This window comes from Osmerus eperlanus, chromosome 6 (genome assembly GCF_963692335.1).
Source record: "Osmerus eperlanus chromosome 6, fOsmEpe2.1, whole genome shotgun sequence".
Lineage (NCBI taxonomy): Eukaryota > Metazoa > Chordata > Actinopteri > Osmeriformes > Osmeridae > Osmerus > Osmerus eperlanus.
In genome coordinates this window covers 19,911,821-19,926,412 of record NC_085023.1, presented here as the reverse complement: position 1 = coordinate 19,926,412, position 14,592 = coordinate 19,911,821, and the positions used below count along the sequence as shown (strand labels likewise).

Below are 14,592 nucleotides of genomic sequence, written 5' to 3'. Positions count from 1 at the left end.
TTAAGTAGCTCTCTCGCAGTAATGGCCACATAACTTAGTGTCATATTACTGATTATGTATTTGATTGTGTGAAGTGTTTGCTCTAAACACCCTATAAAATTACATGCTCGTCGTAAATGTTTGGCTGATTGTCGTAAACTGCCGTGACCTTCTATGTTTTCTCAGCTTTATGATAGCCACAGTCTCAAAGTGTGTCGGCATGACGACGGCCACTTCCAAGTCAAGTCTTATCTATCCCATAACCCCCTTGGCAGTTCCACCGAGTGACGTCTTATTGCAATTATATGTCAATGTCCGGATGCTCACGGCCGTCTTGGTTATGTATGGTTCTCTGTGATCTTATGCAGGTCACTAAGGATTACAATCTGGAAAGAGTTTCTGGTCCATTGACATATAATGAGATAACAAGTGCTTCACCAGAAGGCAGGCGGGACTTATGGACAGACAGAGAGAGACACTGGGAGGAGACAGAGGCTTTTGATACAGGTCAGGAGAGACCTGAGACCCTGGATGGGGATTGGCTGATAGAGGGGGGTGGGGCATGAGTTTTTTCTTTTTTTGGGTGGGAGTAGACAGTGATTGCTCATCTCATCTTATGGTCTCTCCTGTTGTTTCGCTTTTTGTCCGTTTAATATGATTTCCAAAGTCATTGATGCATGAGTGAGTGTGTGTGTGTGTGGGGGGGGGGAAGACAAGACAAGACAAGGAACAGTCGAGAGGCTAATGATGCTTCAATGAACCACAGGGAGCCGTGTAATTGATCTCCACACATCTATAGTAAACAATCATTCAGATTTTTCGTTTTTTTCTTGCCTGTTCCTTCTCTTCCTGTACATGTGGGCCCTTAAAACACCAGGTTTCGATGAGAGATCTGAGAATATTGGATCTGTTTTAATTAACCAATATGATATCAACCTTTCGGGGTCGTTAATGACAGAGACCTCAAGAGCAGCAGTTCTCCGTGCCTTCTTCCTCCAACGATTTCTCCATTGTTGTGTTTTGCCTTTGTTGTTCCTTCATAGCTTGCATCGTCTCATGAAATGTCACGTCAACGCTGTGTGCACGTCTGAAACGCAGGTTCTTCATGCTGTAGACAGTGGTAGCAGCAGCTATGCATAGACGTAGATGTACTTCTGGACTATGTACAGAAAGGCCGTTGGGCACTTTCTACTGAATGAAGAAACGTTGTACATGTGTCATGGTTCTTTTCAGAGGCATTGTTTCTGTTCAATATTATGTTTTCAGACAGTGTTTCAGTCATGTTTCCATTTGTATTTGGGCTTTGTTGTTCAATCAGAAAACAAAAGTGACACTTAACAGTGTTTATTACCGCTGTGGTGGATTTTCCATTGATCCAGCTGAAACACATTGCTAAGTGGACTGCTTTGCATGATATCAAACTCTACATTGAAATTATTGCTCAATACAGACTTTTATCTTTCTGTCTATTTCTGTCTGTCTCTCTTTCTCTCTTTAACTCTTTGGTCATCTTTCTTTCTCTTCTCTATTTCTATGAATTCTTTTCTGCCACCTCCCTACTCTTCCCTGTTTCGGACTTTTATTATTCTCTTTCGTTCTCTCACTCTGTATCTTTCTCTCTCGTTCTCTCACTCTATATCTTTCTCTCTCGCTGTCTCTCGTTCCTCTCTCTCCCTTTTCCCAGGACAAAGAGGTGAATCTGGAGCAGGTCCACCAGCGTTTGAACAGCCTGCTGGACGAGGACCTGGCTCACAAGCAGCTGCCAGGCCAGTCTATCGAGATCTCTGCCCTGGACATCGGCAACATCCAGCCCAGCCAGTCCCTGGAAGGCCTGTCTGTGCGGGACTACCCCGGCCACAGGGGGGCGCCACTCTCTGTGACCACCTTCCTCCAGGAGGGTCGTGGGGCAGGAAGGACTCTCGGCGCGGCCGGTGGCAGGACCCTCCCCCTGCCCCTCAGCAGTGCCACCATGCCCTCTATCCGCTGCAAACACCGAGCCCCCAACGGGGGGCTCTTCCGCCAGAGCCCACTCAAGACCCCCATGCCACTGTCCTACCACTCAGTGTCAGGAGGACACATCACAGAAGCCATTGAGCCGGGTCACGGGACGTCCATCTGAGCCGGGGGGGGGGGGGGGTGGGGGGGGTCACAGACACTACAGCTGCCCGGGGGGGCGCGGCACCTTGGGGGCGGGGGAGGATATCCTGAGTGACAAGAGGATACTTTTTAATACTGCACCTGTGTGGAATTACAGGGAGAATACGAGAAATGAAAGACTTTTGTGTACATATTTGTAAGTATTGAGAGACAGAAGTAAGGTAAAAAAAAAAACTAAGAAGTGTATTTTGAATATTCTCATAAGTTGAGTTTAAGAAAATCCTGATTTAAAAAAATGACTGTTTGAATGGCTTTGTAAATTTTGTTCTAAATGAATAAAGGTGACGATTCCCTGTGGTTGTTTTCTAAGTGCCAAGTTCAAAGATGTTTTCTTTCAAATGAACAATATATGACATGAATGTACTCAGTGAAGTCATGGAGGACACACTTCACACTTCAAAGACTGAAAGAATTGATCTGTTTCATATGAAAAAAAACAAATAAAATGGATGATAAAAATGTATACAGCGTTGTACTTGAAACTGTGTTCGAACATCACTTTCATTATTTTGTTAACCTGTTTTCCACTCATACCAATTATTAAATTGATGTGAGGGCAGTGGGGGTGTACAAATAATACACCACAGCCCAGTGAATATAAAATAAATCATATAGGCAATAATCCTTATAATTTTAACTTTTTTTAATCAAGTTAGATTTAAATTTACTTAAATCCATAGTCTAACATAACCTTCAACAGAAAGCATGAAATACAATATGCCTTTATCAGTCATTGAATTACATTTTGAAGTACAAGTCCCCCTAAATACAGAATATATGTACACAATCACACAACATGGTAAAATACAGGAAGATGCATTAATAAAGAGATGACTATTACAAGTGTGTGTTTGTGTGTTGAGGCTGCCGTATGTCTCCCTCAGGTCCTTCCTGTCAATCCAAAGTGTTCATGTCCACAACGTTTCATTGCCTCTGCCCTCAGGGTGTAGCGACCTTGTGATGATGGGTCGGATGTCCCCTGTCAAGACTTCTTGTCTGCTCAACAAACAAGCGCTTCCACCTCACCTCTTAATGTCAGGAACCATTTTATGACATGACCTCTTCCCTTTCTAAAGTAGGTAGCAGAATGCCATCATCACAACCCACTGTCCAACACACTGGGGAACTGTGAAATATAGCGTGACTTTTAAAAACTTTTTAAAAGTCACTCGGGAAAAAAATACATCCGATACACAAAATACCTCACTAGATTCACATTTTGTCCTAACCAGAGTGCCTTGGGCTTGGACAAGCATCATAAGTAGGATATATTTGTCCCGTAATTATTCAGCCCTGCCATCCTCCACTGGCATGGCTGATGTATACAATTTGCTTGTGTGGGCAGCGCGCTCCGCAATCTCGTGTACATTATGGTCATCTGGTGTACAGTAGTCATCATTAGGAGGGAGTCAGATGGCTGTGCGGTTAGGGAATCGGGATAGTAATCTGAAGGTTGCCAGTCGATTCTTGGCTGTGCCAAAATGACGTTGTGTCCTTGGGCAAGGCACTTCACCCTACTTGCCTCGGGGGGAATGTCCCTGTACTTACTGTAAGTCGCTCTGGATAAGAGCGTCTGTTAAATGACTAAATGTAAAAATGTAAATTATAGGAGGATCACCTGTCTTTTGTCCATCCAACCTTCTTGTCCATATGACCTTCTCGTCATCCCTCCTCCTACCCCCATCTAACCCTTTAACGCTGCCATCAACCCATGACATCCCCAGGGGTAACCAGGGGATACCAGGGATCACTGTGTAAACCAAGACAGGAGAGAGTCTCTAACGTCAAGTCTGACTAAATAAAGACTGTTTTGGAGTTACTAAAAAGTGAATTGAATAGATTCAGTAGTTAGTCACGACTCTGCACAAGGGGAAATGAGGCTGATTTGCAAATATCTCTGGAGGGAGGCTTGCTTGTGTCTGTTGTACGGTACATTGGCATCTTTATGTAGCATTCTGTCCACCTGTGTCAACTCTCACAGTCTCCTCTGAGCCATTATCGCAGGCAGTACACAGTTTCTTTTCCGGCGAGTGTTATTGCTCGGTAAAAATACAGCGTGATCAATCTCAATAAGCCTCTCGGATATGGAGGGCTGGCGAGCAGGGTGGTAAATGTAGCCACTGAAGGAGAACTCTGCACATCTACCAGAGGTTTCCAGGGAACTATGGTATTTATAACCATACAACCAGGGAAGGGTGTGCGGCTGTTGTGATTGGCTCTACTTTCTGTATCTTCTACTCTCTCATACACTCTTTATCTCTTTCTCTTTTCCATGTCTCTCTCTCTTATTCTCCCTCCTAAGCCTGCTCCCTTGCTTTTCATCTTCCCTCTCCGTTTCCTTCCTGCCTGTATAACAGCAATAGCTTCTTGTCCATCACACATGGACAGGATCTCCATTATTACTGACTGACTGTGGTGATATTCGGTCTTTCTCTCATTACAAACCCAAAGAGGACATTGACTTAATAGATACACCAATCGATGGTCACTTCTGGCCGACCCACAGTCTTTCCAGCACGCAGGACCTGTATGTCGTGCCTGATAAGGTTAATGAAGGGGAGGTAATCCTATTGTCCTCTATGGCCCCATGGCTCATTAATGCCAATTAACAAATCTGTATCTTTATCTCATTACTAGCTTGAATAGGAGACGTCCTAGATGGCCCTTTTGTCTCAAAATCATTCCCTCCATCCATATTGACAAAAGAAAATGACAGGAGGGAAAAATGCTTTAGCGTCACTTTCACCTTCCATTCATTCTTACAATAGTATACAGCATTATTTACTTTTGTGTAATAATATACTGTAGACTCAAATTATTTTTCAATAGTAAAGCAACGTTTCCCAAGCAGACCCCGCAGCAGTTTTGTCTACAGCATTGTATTTGGTTCACCTTGTCACAAACTTAGCTCCAGTGAAAGTGACACTTTCCTCCTTTCGAAGAACAAAAACTAATGAAAATGGAGGCCATAATATATGTGATGTCACCCCACATTCGTAGCTGAACAGGTATTAGCTCTGTGATAAACAACGTCTAGCTATTTTATAAATAATCGAGGAGCAACACCGCTCCCTGACAGACAGACAGACCTATTAAAGTTTGATACTCTCTTGTAGAGAAGACCAACCAAATACCAGATAGAAGCGAGAGAACCAAAAGAATACAAATGTTTCCTCAGATACTAACAGCACACAAACTGAAGATGCTCCTATTTGTGCTAACCAAGATGGAGGATGAAGGACGTTTTCTGATAAACGTTTCCTACGATGCCTTTTGTTACAAAATTAGCAGATCATTTTAGAACTAGACAAGTCAGACTGCAGGTTGTTAAAGAAGAACATCTTGAGGAAACGTGTGGCAGATGAAAACAAGCCTAGACAGCATTCACCTGTGGAGTGGGGGGAAGGGAGGGGAGTGGGGGGGGGGGCTGGGGAGGGGAGTGGGGGGAAGGGAGGGGAATGGGGGGGAGGCTGGGGAGGGGAATGGGGGGGGAGGCTGGGGAGGGGAGAGCACAATGAGTGAGGGAGGGGGGGACGTCCTGTCGAGTGTGCAGACATTTCCGTGTGGCATCAGCAACCAATCCTGGCACGCCAAGTATGCCAGCGTTGCAGAAGTGAACCAAGCTACAATAACTGCTATGGTGTGTGAATTTAGCTAAGAGGAATTCGGGTTAGACACTCACACGCTGCACAGTAACAACTCCTTTGGACTTCAAATCACGACTTCAAATCCCTGACAAAAGACGTAACATTCTCTCTACCTCTACATCAAATCATGATCCCAAGCATAACACTAAACTGTGCTGTGTCACTTCAAATCTGTCTTGCACGTCCCAAACAAACCCATACAGTGCATCCTCATTGTGCTACTCTGTCTCGAAGCAGACAAAGTCCCTGCATAGCAGTTAAGAAAGCTTCCCCTGGGTATTTGAAAGTAAATTATTTTTACTTGATTGTCTGGGAAACAAGCCTTTAATCCCCCTGGGTCCTCACTCGTCTAGTACACGCACACACACACACACGCACGCACGCACACACACGCACACACTTGCACACACACACACACACACCTGAAGCACAAGCCATGTTCAATACGTAAATACCTCCGCAGACGGCTGGTGACAGTGATATTATTCAACCCAGGGGGGCGTGGGCAGGGCCACTTCTCCCCATGGCACTGGCACAGGACAGGAGACAGACCACATCTCATTACCACACCGCTGGAACAGCCAGCATCCACCCCTGCCCCCACATGTCCGGCCAAGGCAGCGTCAAGTCAACACGTCTGTCCAGGAACACTGTCGCTTCACGCAATGAGAAAAATATAAAAGGGTTTCTCAATGGAACGACAGAGTCATTGCAGCTACTATATTTGATGAAAGGCTGTTTCGTATGAACATGCACGAAGCTTCCACACACACAACGCTGTGCTCCGTACCTCTCACACGACTTTGGAAAGCGCACATGCCTTTGGGATGTGTGATATGTGCTGGTGAGGATATTGTCCATATGGTGAGAATGATGAATGTCACTCAGCCTTCAAACGTGCGTGCAGACGCGCTCTCTAGGCATGATATACCGTGCGCACGCCTCCCCAAAGCTACAGACGACAGCAGAAGTGACACACAGACTGGATCGGATCGGTGCATTTTATATTTAAGTGCTTGTGCTGTGTTATCTAGCCTCCTGTGAGAGGACATCTGTCTTCTCATGAAGAATGCATGTGCTCTAGGTTGACACGTATGGTCAGTTTAATGATGAAGTGGACGGCCATCGGGATCACATTTCTACTAATTCTTAACAGCAACATTGGTACTGTCACTCATCTGCGCAATTTGTTCAAATGTATATATGAAAATAACAGTGTGTGTCTTATAAGTGATAGCGCCTCTTTGACATTTCAAAAAGCTAGATATGTCTCTTGAACCAAATTGTAGCTGAAAAAATGCCTGTTTCATTACTTTCATATTTACATTTAGTCATTTAGCAGACGCTCTTATCCAGAGCGACTTACAGTGAGTACAGGGACATTCCCCCCTGAGGCAAGTAGGGTGAAGTGCCTTGCCCAGGGACACAATGTCATTTTGGCACGGCCAGGAATCAAACCAGCGACCTTCTGATTACTAGCCCGATTCTTTAACCGCTCAGCCACCAGACTCCCTATTGCCATGGGATTTGCATTGGATTGCATGGATCCGGGATTTTTAAACATATCAAAACATAATCCATCAAAAGTAATGGCCTAAATTGATATTTTACGAACAGTTTCATAGATGCTTTTTTAAATCTTTTTTTTTATTAAACATTGAGAAACAATGAATCCATTTACAAGCTAATCCACAGCTATCCATACGTTTCATCAGCCATTTATGTCAAAATGATTTGGCTCCTTGCCAGAGATTTGCCTGGGTAAATAATAGTATACAAAACATCATTATAGTTTCAAATTTGACTATCAAGCTGAAGTGAACCATCATTTGTCAATCCATAAACAGGATGAGAAAATGTGAGTAGCATAAATGTTGTGTACATTTAAAAATCTCTCTCTCTGATATTTTACCAATAGTCCCATTTAACTATTTGACAACATATAATAAAGAACGATGTTTACTTTTTGTTTTTTTATCTCTTTTATTTTACTTGTCTTCTTCCAGTATCATTGTCTCCAGAACAATTCCAGTCACTTCTGATGTTACTAGAAGATCGTACTTGCCCAATGCCTTCCTATTTGGTCAAAAACATTTCCGTACGTAAACAGCTTCAAAGAAAGACAGTTCAACTGTAACAGGTGAACTAAATCTTTTTTTTTTAAGTGAGAATTATTGTGACACCAAGTTCTAAGCATATCGCTGGTTGTTTTTCTATCTCACTCAGAACTCACTGGGGAAAAATTGTATTTGCTACCAATTAAAAAATAATTGCCAATAGTGGTCTGCATGTTCTGTTCCTGTAAGACGGATTCTCTTCTTTCAAATAAGTTTCATAATGACGCCTGTCAGCCATCTGACTCTGACAGTTTTCTCATTACGTGATATTTAATTAAAACATAATTGTATTTTCATTAATCAAAAGAATATAGAATCTTCATAAATAATTGCATAAAGTCTAAGTGTTATTTTCAGGTACAAAGGGATGACGCGTTTATTCAATTAGTTTAAATGCAATTAAATCCCTTTTAGTTTGACAGTTCAGTGAAATAAACACCGTCTCGTAAACAATCATACAGGTTTCTCCATCGCATAACACAGTACCTTGCCTTGTCAGCACAATCTGCATGGGGAATGTCTGGTGTGATGAGGTGTTTATGACACAGAGGCAGGGGAGGAAGATGGGTAAACACTGGAACAGAGACTAAAACAAAAGGCTAAGAAAACATGTAGTCATCCCCTTCCCATCCACATGTTGTTGACCGCCCTCCCATCCACACATTTCTTTTATTATTCACTCCCCCGCACCTGGTCATGTTGCCTTGACAACCAACACCTGTTTTCGGTTTTTTAAATAATGATGCTGGACTGTGAAAGGCAACATACAGTATAATTCCACTGATTCCCTTGAAGAAAAAAACAACATTTGTTTCCTTTAATTGATAGAAATTGAGTTTTGATATCTAACTGATTTAGAGAGGGTGACACTATTATTCCTGGGAGAGTGGTTACAGCATAGAGCAACTACTTGCTTTTCAATGGACAGATGTTCCACTGTAGAGAGGGTGTTTATTTTTTGGTGTGTATGATGGTTTTTTTTCCTCACTGGTCAGATGCTTGTGTGATTTTACTTGTGGAGAAACAATCAGCGATTGCAGTTGAACAAATTGATTTGAAACCCTTTCCATGCTAAACTATACCCACTGACCCCAAAAAAGTGGAACTTCCAGGGAAAATGGGTCATTTATGTGTGCCCTGGGAAAGCAGTAAGCAAAGGTTGTAAACATCCACTTGAAAAATGTTAACAACTGATTGAATTCTAAAATGCTATCTTAGAAATGTGTTCAGAGACTATTGGACCCCTGAGCTACTGAATAATGAATGCTGTTATGATCACATAAGTTCCCTCCACACACCCACACACACACCCACACACCCACACACTACCCGTGGTTCATCAGTTGACCATGATTTAAGTAAAAAAACAAGGATGACGTTCTTGCCGTGCAAAATCTCCGTTCCAACCTAAACAGGATGAAAGCAGACAGCTGTGTGTGGCAGGGCGCTCACCTACATGTCCCTTCAGTTCCTCCGAGAGTGTTTGCATATTTATAAGAGAAAGACTCACAAGGACAAAAGTCCTGTGTCCTTCTTCTGACAAAGGAAACTTATGGAGGCATCGACCTATCAAAATGTGTTTCTATGGTCCTCTTGAAACCCATGAGACCCCTGCAAGGAGTCTGTCCGTGCTGTCTGTGGATATTAGGGACCACTCTGCAGTGGACAGTGTTTCTAGACAGGGGGTTGAGGTTTCAGAAAACAGAGTTAAATGTTCCTGGCAGTTCCGGTGGGAAACATTGTGCACCTTAAGTGACCAAATACACTATTTTGTTCTTGGAGAACGTGTGTATGTCATACACCTTTACTGTTTTGTAGCTTGAATAGCATTCCTTAGAAAAGTGCTTCAGTTAGGAATTTAGATGAGTGTTTCATTTATAGCCCCAAGCTGTGGGGCGGTACATGTGTGTCATTACCAGTTTAGGAAGTTTTGATAAGATAACACATAACACATTACAACTTTATTTACTTCTTGATGACTGTTTTCTTTTTCCTCCTAGTAATGTAATTTCCATTTGGAGGATGACTGACAGACTGAATCAGATTTGGCTGTAATTAAATGTTTGAATCCCCTATTTCGGTAAACAATGTATGGTGTTAGTTCAAATTTTCCAATGGGGACATGGGCAATCTTTTTAGAGATTGAAATCAGACAAGCACATACTTTGTCTTCTAAGTGTATGCTGGCAAACTAATTTTCAAAACCTCTAATCAATGTAATTGTGTTTGCATGGGGTACACAAATGGAAGTGTCCTTACGGAAAGATGTCATCTTCCCACAGACTTGATCATCAAATGTAGACTCTCAATCAGATCTCAAAAAGGCTGCCTTATCACACTAATGTGGTTTCAAACCACAACCTTAAGGGAGAGAAACAGTGTTCCTTTCCTAATACGGTACACAGTAAAAGTAACTGCTGACATGACCAGTTCTGAAATGAAAAAGTTGAATGTAACTTGAATCTCTTGTCTCTAGTCAGAAGGTTTATTAGCAAAGAAACTGTCTCAGGCGTCTATGTACAAATAAGTGTTTAAAGCATTTTAACTGAAACCTTCTGGTTGATGGAGAAACTACAGCAGGGGACTAGGGATTATTTTAGATCAAAGGGAATGAGAACAGAGTAAATACAAGTTCCCAGACTAATAGGAATTACCAATTATGGAACTAAATTACAAATTCGTTTTTTACCTAATATTCTTACTTCCCTTGAGTACATTCTATACCTCAAGAGTTTTAGTATTTCAGTGAATGTGTATTGACATGACATTTTGTTGACAATTATGGCATATTGCAACAGTTCAGTGAAATAGTATATGATGTCTGGTTATAACTGGTTATATTGTCCAATACTGTTATGTGGTGTCCATGAATTCTTTCTTATTTAAAATAAAATATAATCAGTTAGAATCATTCATAGTGCTAAGTGGGAAAGGACATTCAACATTTGAAGGCTTATCGGGCATTAGTTTTTTGGCCTTATTGTTATCTTTACCCAGCCTTTATGAATGTCTTAACCCACAGTATCAAAACACATTTTTCCCTGAGGTATACAATTTACAGATTGAATAATTCATTTTCAACTCATTCCAAATGTAACTAATTATTATTCAACACAAGAAAGCATTTATTCATTTTATTGACATCTCATATAGTCCTTCAGAGTGATATTATGTGTACAGGGACAATGGGCCGACCTCGAATGAACATCTGTCATCATAACACCTCTGTCAGTGTGTGGTTGTTCAGGCTATACGAGCCACGCTGCACATCTCATTATCATGTTCACATCTAGCCTGGCTTGATCTGATGTGTTTATTACCATAGATATGAGGCCAGATCTTCACCTGTGATTGATCTGTTTGATAGCTCTGCTAGCACACTACTGTACCATCATTCCGACAACCTTGCCATGAGGTTCATGTCAGGCATCAATAATGTTTATGAATTATAAACATTCAGTATGAGATCACGGCCATGCTTGGAATGGCTGCAGTAATAGATTCAGGAAGAAGTCAGAGAGAAGCCGATTTATTTAGTAATAATGCAAAAATGTTAATACAAATCGACATGCCCGCCAAACTTGAGTGATGAATATGAAAATGGAAAAGATCTAGACAAAAGGCTTCAAGTCTACAGTATAAAGACTCATGAAAAAGCTGGTTCAAGATTCTTGTGTGTTTTCACTGAAATGCATAATCAATACTTGCCATTTAAGCAGACTATTCTGAACTCACAGACAGGATAAGACAACCCTTTACTGATCCCAAGGAAGGTGAATGTGTAAGTAGGGAGAATCCTGAAGGTGGAGGGGGAAGGATGTACTGTAAGTATACAACAAACAATATGTATTTAAATTAGAATAGCCTCTCTATACATACTGTTTGTGTGCCTGACAGATTCAATCTGGTTTTAAAGAAGACCCCCCATTTGATAGACGTATTGAATAAATTATCAAATGTTTCACTGCTGACCTTTGGACATGATCTGAATACCTTGTCTAAACTAATCAGTTGCACCATATGGAGCAATTAAATCCACGGGAAATGCAGTACGTCCGTGGTTGTATCTGCAAAATGTAGGCTATCCTTTGTGTATGTTGCATGCTAATAGTTGAATGCATCAGCTAAATTATGCAAAATTATGTGGAGATGGATGCTGTTACAACTCTGCACTCAGTCCGTCTTTACTATACCAACTAAAGCCTATAGATTATCTGACGAGGTTTGGGATGAGTAGCCTACAGGTCCATGTACATTATAAACTGGCGTAAAGGCAGTGATCGAGTTACGCTCTCGTCTACCACTATTCCACGATGTTTGTGATAATGGTAGACAGTACTACTTACCCGTGGGAGAGAGACGGGGAAGGCCAGTACGCTAGTGGCCATAACACTGGCAATATATCAGCGGGTCTTGCCTACCATTTAAAGTCGCACCATTTCATTTTATGCTGTCAACGGCGCGCACCTCAGCACCCACAAACATCTACAGTAGCCACTGATTAAAACGGAAATGTCAACAAGTATTTTCAGAAGTTAACAACTACCACTTCGTCACTATGCAATCGTGCGCCTTGTGTGTGATCCCAGACAGCAGAGTAGTTTTCCATGGCAAGCATGCAGAACTCTGCCTGTGAGTGGTGCGTGGGTAACCTTCAGCCTCATTGGCCATGCAGCTCCTCGACAGTGGCAGCACAGGCGGAAGATTAGAGGGGAACGGTCTCTACCTGACACGGGTGACGGCTCCCTTTTCCTGCCTGATGCGCCCTCCCTACCTAGTTCTGACTAGCGCCGTCCTGCAGTGTTAAAGTCAGCATTTTATATGCAACACCTACACAGTCCAGGCACAATCCCCGCTCAAAAGGTTTTCGACAATCAATGCCCCAGGGCACTGGCTTCTATTTGCAGTTTAATCAATTAGGTAGGACAGTTTTTCTCGGAATGTTCGGAAACACTGTAGCGTACACATAATGGTAAAACCAGGTTACAGTACATGATCAGGATTCTGATTGCCTGCAACCCAAGGGATTTGATACAGTGCATCTTTTTAGAACTACCAAAGTCACCCTGGCAATATGCATTAGGGTGGATTCACTGCTACCTTCACAGTGCTATTTCAGATGCATTGGCCATGCATGGTGGTTGTGGCAGTAGCAAGAGTAAAATGTTGTTAAGCACCGATGTCTAGGAAATGAGAGATGTCATTTTCAGAATTATGTAACCACGTTTCAAGGAGGTAATAAATATATTATCTAGGATACAAATGACAGCTGGATTTTGGAATATGAGAATTGTTGCGCGGATAAAAAATAATAATAGTTGTACAGTTGATAAGCCCCCAGATTTATGTTTCGTGAATGTTTCAACTCAGATCCATTAGTTGTGGCTTATTATGAGGACCGTATGGGTGACATCATGTCCCACGTCACCGTGCCATGAGGCGGTGAGAGGGATTTATTACCTTGGCTGTAATGGAAAGGTCATTAGCACTGATCAACTATGGAGCATTACAGCACCAAGAGAAGCATGAATTATGATCTTTAATTTGTTTGTGCATAATTATCTTTTAACCATCCCAAATTGGTTGATTATATTTAAAATATAAACATATTTTTAACTGAACATATGTAGTTAAAATATATTTGTTATACTGTTAGTTAAAAGTATAAACTTCCATTCATTGGATTCAGGATCATTGTCTTGTGTTGAAGAAGAAGAGACTTATGGCAGAGTAACAGACACCTTTGAAAACGAGTCAGATGGAGACTAGGAAGACTGTGGGAATCAATTATGGAAGGGAGACTGAGGAGCTTATAATGGATCACATTTACATTTAGCAGACGCTCTTATCCAGAGCGACTTACAGTAAGTACAGGGACATTCCCCCGAGGCAAGTAGGGTGAAGTGACTTGCCCAAGGACACAACGTCATTTGGCACGGCTGGGAATCGAACTGGCAACCTTCAGATTACTAGCCCGACTCCCTCACCGCTCAGCCATCTGACTCCCTCAGTGTAAGTGAGCATTGTGATGTTGTCCAACTGTCAAAACATAACATCAGTGGACTCGAAACTACTGCTTCAATTAATTATAGCACGTCAGAATAAGAAAGTTGTTCCAGGCAACTTGGAAGTGGAGGACACTGGAGGTGTTTTCAAGTTGTTTTTTACAAGGTTTAAATAATTTGGTGTCACATATCTTACATTTAACTGATTCCATTTGGTCCAGTTGATTTGGAAAGAAGAAGTTCAGCTGAAGCATCTGACAGACTCCCTCCCTTTCCACTCAGTGATATGAGTGTGAGTAATTCCCCGAGTCCTCAGAAAGATTTATTCAGTTGTTAAAGAACAGCAGAACTGTTTAAATCATCTTTAGATGAATTGCTATCAAGGCATAAAATTACAGGGTTGTTTCATCTGAAGCAGCATGAGGATTGATCTAATCACAACACAGCACAGGATAAATTATAGGTTGACTTCTTATAGCACAATACTGTCCAACGGCGAAGAAAATAAAATGGGCACAGGACTAGAACACGCCTTCCTGACCTCGTCATCAAGAAGGATAGCTGTGTTCATCTGTGATCACTCCTCATCAGCTCCATTTAAAGGACATCCTGGGTGATAACATGCTCGCTTGTCACCTCCAAACATTAGTGTCACACTTGTCAGGGTGACAAGAAAAACGTCTCATT

The 14,592-nt window shown here is 41.9% G+C and overlaps 2 protein-coding genes across 3 annotated transcripts in view; one reads left to right on the top strand and one right to left on the bottom strand.

Moving 5' to 3' along the window:
- grid1a (glutamate receptor, ionotropic, delta 1a) overlaps positions 1-2,100 on the top strand; it is a 152,440-nt gene extending 150,340 nt beyond the window's left edge. The window contains exons 16-17 of one of the 2 annotated variants that reach the window (XM_062464322.1): positions 348-486; positions 1,664-2,100. In XM_062464322.1, coding sequence (XP_062320306.1) covers positions 348-486; positions 1,664-2,073 — 549 coding nt within the window. In that variant the 3' untranslated portion in view covers positions 2,074-2,100. The remainder of the gene's footprint in view (positions 1-347; positions 487-1,663) is intronic. The other variant, XM_062464323.1, reaches the window with a different exon arrangement.
- An 11,554-nt stretch (positions 2,101-13,654) lies between these two features.
- ccser2a (coiled-coil serine-rich protein 2a) overlaps positions 13,655-14,592 on the bottom strand; it is a 9,043-nt gene continuing 8,105 nt past the window's right edge. Inside the window, exon 4 of the mRNA XM_062464545.1 lies at positions 13,655-13,674. Coding sequence (XP_062320529.1) covers positions 13,655-13,674 — 20 coding nt within the window. The remainder of the gene's footprint in view (positions 13,675-14,592) is intronic.